This window comes from Dermacentor andersoni, chromosome 1, assembly GCF_023375885.2.
Source record: "Dermacentor andersoni chromosome 1, qqDerAnde1_hic_scaffold, whole genome shotgun sequence".
NCBI classification, from domain to species: Eukaryota; Metazoa; Arthropoda; class Arachnida; order Ixodida; family Ixodidae; genus Dermacentor; species Dermacentor andersoni.
This window is the reverse complement of record NC_092814.1, coordinates 384,611,644-384,619,909: the sequence shown is the minus strand read 5'-3', so window position 1 is coordinate 384,619,909 and position 8,266 is coordinate 384,611,644. Positions and strand designations below refer to the sequence as shown.

The window sequence follows — 8,266 nt, the reverse complement described above, 5'->3', positions numbered from 1 at the left end:
AACGCACTTCTCGCAATAGCGTCCCTGCCAATCCGTGGACAGGATGTGCCCTTTCAAGCATACGAAGCCACTGGTCGTAATCAAATCAGAGGCATTATTAGAAATGCTGGAGACATGACTTCTGAGGAACTAATGAACTCGTTGCATTGCCGCAAGTGCAAAATCCCGCAAGCACGCCCACTTGGTGACAAAGGTACTGCCATGGTCACATTTGAAGGTAACAGCCTACCCTACAAGGTCGGCCTGTGGTCATTTACTATCCGTGTCTTTCCGTACCGTGCACGAGTGGCAGTTTGTGACATATGTCACAAGATCGGGCACCACAAGGAGCAATGCCCCAACACTCTGGCAGCGAGATGCTCTACATGCGGTCTGCGGCAACACGAAGCGGGAACACAGTGCCCCAACGCAGAACCGAAGTGCCGTAGCTGTGGTGGTTCTCACTTGGCCACAGCCACAAACTGTCCAAAAAGACGACAAGTCAACAAGAAAATTGATCAAAAACGCAAGCCGGCTGCCCAAAGGCCACGTAGGAAATGGCAGACAGAGGGGCGTCAGCACCGCTCTCCCGAGAGCGGAACTGAACAAAATTCATCTAGACCCATGCTAAAGGCAACGCGCCAGAATTTCTACACCGGGCCACCGGGATCCCCAGCTGCACAGTCAGAAGCCAGCGGAAAAGCCACCTTCGCGGATGTAGTTAAACAAGCGAACGCACACCTAACAATCAGTTCCAGCAATAGTACAGCGCTTCCCTCAACCTCAACACCCTCGTCCTCTGCGCTGCAACCACCCTCAGATGGAGTAGCGCAGCATACTCGCAGGGACCCAGCTCAGTCAACGGTGCTTACACCTCCCAGCAATAATCCATATCTTCCTCCCCCAACGACACTTCACGATCTCGAGCGGCGTCTTGAAAATCGTATGGCGCAAATAGAGAAGTCCATCTATCAAAGCGTCCAACAGCTTATTAACAGGGCCATAGAAACATGCGTCCACACCATCATGGAGCGTATCATGCTTTCCGGCACTCTCCCTTTTGGCACAACCTCTCCGACACCCGCAGGAGCACCAGCAATGCGTACGCCTTGGGTGCCACCAAACTTCACTGCTGCTGAAACAACACAGCCTCACCATGTCTAGCTCTTCATATTCATCACCATGGGCAACTGTCCTCCAATGGAATTGTCGTTCTCTTCGTAACAAGAGGGCTGACATGATCACCCGGTTCTCCAGCAAGCGAGACAACACCAGTCCTTTGGTCATTGCCCTTCCAGAAGTCAACGGCCCTGTGCTGAGCATAATCGGCTATGACGGCTACGCCCCGCCTGTGAAAGTCGCTGAACCCACGAAGACAGCATTGTACGTGCGACGGGGAACTACACACGTGCAATTAGACACGCAACCATGGTGCAGCACTACTCTTAGCGTTGTTGGATGCCGGTTAGAAGTCTCATCACAGCGTACAATGCTCATATTTTGCGTCTACGTGGTTCCCGAGAACACAAGGAATAAAGCAACTAGGGCACTCGTTGATCTCACCTTTATTTCCCACTTTAAGAAGATTTATCCGCAAGACACCATATTGTTGTGCGGGGACCCTAACGCTCAGCACATCGCCTGGGGATACAACAAATGCCGCCCGCGCGGTCGGCGCATCATGCAAGATACCTCGGAGTACGGGCTGACACTCCTCAACATGCCTCAAGCACACACGAGGTTGGGACAGACAGTTCACCAAGCAGACACATCACCAGATCTTACCTGGAGTACTCGTCCGCAGGTTTTTCGATGGGTGGTGCTGGATGATTGCATGGGGAGCGACCACTTTCCGATCCTCATACGCTTTCGCACAGGCCACGCCAATCCGAAAATGAAGTCACACGCCACTACACGGCTAAGCCACATAACACACTGGGACAAATACCGCGAGTTACTGCAGCAGCAGTCTCCAGCCAAGAACATTGACCATCTGGTATCACAGCTGTGCGTTGCGAAGCGAAGAGCCACCAAACGCTTACGGGTTCCCTTTGACCACTGTTGCGTCTGGGTCGCAAGCCCCAAGGGTAGCGTTGACCTGGAGGCCTGGGGTACAGCTGGAAGCATCCGAAGGTCCTGGCAAAGGATGAGTCGATGCTAACAGAACAACTTGTTTATTCTAGCATCGCAAAAGAGCGGCCGGTCAGGTCGACCGAAGTGGAGAGACGGGAGACCACGTTACTCGACGGAAGAAATTGGAGCCTCTCTCGGCGTCCGTGGGCTGCTGCTTTTATACTCTCGGAGTCGAGGGCAAGAAGGAACGGCTCGGGATGAGGCGCACGTGACGGCGCGGCGCGGACACGCGCGGACACGAAGGTGACGCATCCGCCGGGCCGGCGCCGGTCAGACCTCCTCGCTTCACAGTTGGGGAGCTCCTCTCCCCGGCTGCCGCGCTTTGACAAGCGTGGGCACTAACATGCACACACACACACACACGCACACACGAAGACACGTGGCATTGAAACATGCCTGGACGCGCATGACAGGAGGCGTTGCGGCAGCGCTGAACGGGCCAAAATGTCCGCCGCTTTGAACGAAGCCCCGGCGTCCGTTGCATCCGCGCCGGCTATACCGCGCGTCGTAGGCGAAACGTAACACCACCCAGAGCCTGATAGACATCTGCTCACCTTAAGGAATAGAAGGCACCGGATACTCGCTCAGTACAGGTGGTCTGGTCGCACTGCTCACCAAAAAGCACGGTTGCGCAAAATACAGCGTTTGATCGAAGAATATACGACTACGCTCGCGTCAGACCGCTGGATGGGAATTTGCGAATCCATCAATGGACAGACTCATACGTCCTAGGTTTGGGCCATCCTGCGCTCTCTTCTCGGCCAGCGCAAGACCAACAACGGCGCGGCTCGTGTGGCCCTCCGCGAAGGCATCAGCGCTCAGGAACTTGCCGAACAGGCCGCTGAACTGTTTTTCCCGCAGACGTCTCGCCCCACAGACACCACATACCAGAAGGATGTACATTCTGAAGATAATGAACCACTTAATAGACCCTTCACCTTGATCGAGCTGGAGCGCGCCTTGCAGCGTGCTAACGTACGTAGTGCTCCAGGGCTCGGTGAGGTGGGCGTGGCTCATCTACGCAATCTGCCCCTTGAGCACAAGCACGCTCTTCTCGAAGAATTTAATCGAGTCTGGGATACCGGGATACTGCCCTCCACTTGGAAGTTTTCGGTGGTCAAGCCCATTCTGAAGCCTGGTAAACCACCACATACCTTATCCAACCTCCGTCCGATCTCTTTGACCTCGTATGTCTGTAAAGTAATGGAGAGCGTGGTCAACACACGCTTGATGTGGTACCTTGACGATCGCGACCTTTTGGCTCCTACACTGTATGGATATCGCCGTGGGCTATCAACACAGGATGTGCTAGCCCGCCTAAAACAGGACGTCCTCGATTCTAATTCGGTGCACCCACGAGCCGTTGTCGCAGTGGATATACGCAAGGCATTTGATTCCGTCCCACATAACACTATCATGATCAAAGCACGTGCCCTTGGCATCAGAGGGAAGATGTACAACTTCATAGCGGGTTTTCTTGAAGAGCGAAGCTGCCAAGTCGAAGTCGGTCACGACGCCAGTGCCATACGAACCAACCGCGTAGGCGTCCCCCAGGGCTCGGTTATTTCACCGACGCTGTTTAATATAGCTATGCACCAGCTACCTAAGCGCCTTGCTGACGTATCGGGCCTGAAACACGCGGCGTACGCCGATGACGTCACCGTGTGGGCGCATCAAGGGTGCATCGGGGAGCAGGAGGACGTCTTACAACGAGCTCTCGACATTATTCACGCCTATGCCAAGGAAACGGGTTTACACACTGCCCCAGACAAAACAGAGTTTTTCGTCATTCATGGTGACAGGTCTACCTTTGGCAAGCAGGAAGAAAAGCAGTCTTTTAAACTGTACATCGGTGACCAACCCATCACACGGAAATCTACTATCCGAATACTCAGTATGCACCTAGACGAGAACTGCACAGCGAACACTTGGTTCCAATGCGTTACGAAGACCAGCAAACAAATCCTGCATGCTTTACGCAGAATCTCTACCCGCACCCGTGGAGTAACCGAACGTGAAATGCGGCAGTTCGCTCAAGCTTTCCTTGTCTCCCGTATCATGTACGGGCTGCCGTATCATCCTGTCAACCGCACACAGCTGCACACGCTCGACCGGTTACTTAACGAAGCCAAACGCATTGTAACTGGACTCCCAAGGTACACAAGCCTCGAAGCGCTTAAAAGTTGTAGCAAACTCAACAACCTGTCCGACCTCGTAGACATGCACATCTATACACAAGAGACGAGACTTCGCGCCACAAAAGCCGGGCGACACACGCCCATGCTCCTCGGGTATGACGTCCACAAAATGCCGATTTTGCCCAACAACACGCCGCCGTGGGAAATCACGGCTCTCACCAATGGCAGGCCACTTCCTCTCAATATGGACCCTACTCAGCGAATGCGGCGCCTTGCATATGCCAAGAGGCATGCTAAGGCTACGAGTTCACTCTCCTTGACTGAATGCATCGTATACACGGACGCTGCACTGCCTGCAGACGATGTTAGTAACACCTGTTATGCGACTGCGTGGTACGACCAGACAAATGAAAATCAAAACCGCCGCCATCATATATCAGCAGAAGCAATGTCCAGCACCAGCGCTGAGCTAATGGCCATCCTAGATTATTTGGAGTGGGCCCTCGCAACTTCGTCTCAAGCTGACCCTGTTGACCATCATGTGTACACAGATTCCCCGGCTGCCCATCGGGCATGTGCTAATATTATTTACACAGATCCCGTACTGCAGAATATCCGGCACCAGGCACGCCTGCTCCGCGAATGCGGTCACGATGTTACCATTCACTGGGTCCATGCGCACTGCGGTATCCCCGGAAACGAGAAGGCTCATAGACTGGCGCGCGCTCATCTCTCTACCGCGCTAGCCAGAGCCTCCGATAATCCTTATCCTCTCCTAGCTACCACACCTGAGGTAGCAGACCCAATGGCAGACAAGCATGTGACCAAACAACGGCGTGGCGCCTACCTCGCAGCAGTGGGCAATCCACTCTCTATACCGTCACTTCCACCGAAGGTATTCACACGGCGAGAGTCAGTCTTACTTCGGAGAATCCAGACAAGCACCCTCCTTACTCCTCACTTGTTGAACCGTTTCCACAAGGGTGGCACACCACCACCCGTAAGTGGGTTCTGTTCCATGTGCGCATGTCGTGCTGATCTAAACCACCTTTGTTGGGAGTGCCCCCTCTACATCCCACCAAGGCTTCGTGCCCTGGCCACCATACAGCGGGGACCCTGGCCTTCTTCTCTCCGGACTTGGGCTTGCCCGGATACCACGTCTCCGGACCATGCCATCGAGCTCTGGCGAGCACTGCTGCTGTTCCTTCAGGACCCTGCAGCACCACCCATCGGGGATCGGCTCCGCGATAGCCACAAGCGTCATGCCGCCCCCACTTAGCTGCCTCCAGGACGTTCATTAATAAAACGGAGGCAGCCTTACCCTTCCCCTTTTCCAATAACACCCCATTCATTCATTCGCTCAACCCCTCAGCTTCTGGCGTCAAGCCGAACTTGCGTAGTCCCAGCTTCTCATTTAGGCGGAAGCGACGTCACTTCTGCGTAGAGGTGTGAGCGTTCAACAAGCGAAAATTCAGGAACCGGAAATGGCGAAAGCGGAACGACCGGAAACGGAAACCCCGGAAGCGGAAACTGCGGAAGCGGAACTGGCATAAGCGACGAATCAGGGAACAACGGCGCACATCGAAGGTTGGCGCTACTTGGCAAAAGCGGCGTAAGGTCTGGGGGGGGGCTTTAGGTCTAACCATTTTGAGCTGACAAGCGCAGAACATACATTGCGCGATAGCGACCGTGTCTGCAAAGTATAACAGAGCTACGCGCCGCGGAAAGATCTGAAATTTCAGATCGAACGCCGTTTTTCTTTCTCCTTGCGGCCGCTGCGCTCCAAGCCGGACGGTGACGTAGTCGTGTCCGCAGTGTGGCGTCGCTCATGGTGACACGTCACTTCGAGAATTATTCAAGACATCTGTTATCTGTGCGATCTGTTGCTTAGATTGACGACTTGAAGTTTAGAGAAATAATAAAACACACAAACTGAATGTCTGCGTGTTTTTTGTTTTACTTCACACCGAAGCAAGAGACATGTACAGCTGTACTGCTTGTTCCCACGGTCGTGCGGTCACGTGCGCAGGTACCGAAACTATGCCATTTCCACCGTGTTCCAGCGCGTCATCATGCTCTGCGATTCGCTTGTTCGGCCTCAGTATTCGTGTAGCACTGAATTATACCGCTAGTCATGTTTCCTTGTGCACAGCGCGGAAAATCGTGCGCTGCGCGAACGACACGACATCTCGCGTGCGACGCCGTCGGTGGAAGTGCGAAGCACAGAAAAAAAAAGCGAGGAGAAAAAAAATGAAAGCTGGGCTTGTGACGTAGGCGTCACACGATCCTCAAGGTCCGGTATGCGAGAACGCAGGGGAGTAATTTCGCTTGCGTAGGCTAGACGGGGCGAATGGAGAGAGCGTCGTGCTTGGTAGTGGAGCCCGCCTGCTGAAATCATGGTTTCGCGGCACTGAAATATTTCCATCTCGGCTATTATTGAGCCGATGTGAAATTTTTTTGCGGCAGAACGCTCCCTAGAAGACACGCAACAACTTCCAGCGTATAACCAAAATTTGCTATGGGGCCTGGTGAGGGGCGCTTTAGAACTCCCCATACATTGGCCTATCCTAGAGAAATGCCGGGCCGGCCCGCGGCGGAGGTGAATGAGGCGTTAAGCACTCCCCATACTTCGGCCGATCCCGAAGATAGTGCGATGCCGTGCCGACCCGCGGCGGAGGTGCAGTTCGCCATTAAAGGGCCCAGATACACAGCTTCGCTGGTCATACTTCTTCACAGAGTGGAAGGGCACTGAGATTTTGAGCGTTCTAATAGTAGTCTCCAAGCCTCGACGGCAGCGGTAGCCGGCTTCATAGAGTTTCATACAATTACCAGAGGGTACTGTGGCGCTAGTATCTACGGGAGATGCAGGCATGGCAGTTCAGCCAGCGTGGGAAGGAAGGGTAGTGCATGGATATGCCTAAACTTCATCCGTCTGGCTTTGGAATGGCTTCGTGACTTCGCAAAGTGATAATTTTGAGGCAAGCATGGCGTTTTAGATAATTAAATGAACAATATTTTAATTTTCTGACGGCAGGATTAGAACGCGGGACCTCTAACACAGAAGCCCGATATTAAAGCGATTACGCCAAGGATGAATGGGAAAGCGCAACCACTACAATTAGCAGCGATCATGCGTGCTTGAAGAGTCTTATTACCCTCTGCATTAAGAAAAATTAAGTGCTTTGAAATGTAGGCCGATTTCAGGCGCAGATAAAGCCTAATAAACGAAGCCACAATAACCTCCGAAAACCCAAGCAGGAAGACCAGACAAATCGATGTATTACCCATCATTCCTATGGCGGCTGAACAATTGCAGCGCCAGAGTTCCTTCTAGTGATTGCAGGAAATTCCACGGCCGGCTTCCGCTTCGCTTGCCGGCGCTTGCCAACGTCACGGATTTGTGCGGTACTGGCCTGTGCGAAGATGAGAAACCACGGAACTGGTGATACCATTTCCTTAAACTCTCAGCAACTGACCGCAGCTGCAAAGCACACAACATAGTAAAAGAAGTAAAGAAAAACAGAAAGGGGCAATTTACATTGGTGATGTCACTTCCCATCGCTTATCGTGAAGCAGGTCTCCGAACTTGACCTCTGGTGGGGAAACGGTTAAACTACGCTGACCATGATGTGAATGATTTGCACAAGGCCGCACTGCACTGCAGCAGCACGATCATTTCTAACATTGGGTACTGCGTTACGGAAAGCTTGGCGCATAACACACTTAACCAAGCACGGGCGCCTTGGTTAGGTCTCTTGTCACTTGGGATACTTCATTTCCTTTGCGGCCGTGGGGACTGGTATCTGCTCCACTAGAGCGAGAAATAAAAGGGTGGCCGCATCTTTTCTCTGCATGCGGCCAATGTACAGCGCATTTATACAGGGCGTTTCAGAGAACACTTTCAAAAGACTTTAAAGGTTTCCAGTGGCCGGCTGCACAATTGTGGTTCATGAGCTGGTCTACTGGAAGAGGCAGACATCACTTGCACAAAGAATTGAAATGCATAATCGACTAAT

At 53.0% G+C, this 8,266-nt stretch overlaps 1 protein-coding gene across 1 annotated transcript; it reads left to right on the top strand.

Annotated features, from left to right (window-relative positions):
* Positions 1–3,528: 3,528 nt before the first annotated feature.
* Positions 3,529–5,529, top strand: LOC126518531 (uncharacterized). The gene has a single exon (XM_050168315.3). The coding sequence runs from the start codon at positions 3,529–3,531 to the stop codon at positions 5,527–5,529; it is 2,001 nt and encodes a 666-aa protein (XP_050024272.2).
* The last annotated feature ends 2,737 nt before the right edge of the window (positions 5,530–8,266 follow it).

Coding starts and splice junctions, on each gene's coding strand:
- LOC126518531 (XM_050168315.3), top strand. CDS start 3,529: ATGATCAAAGCACGTGCCCTTGGCATCAGAGGGAAGATGTACAACTTC.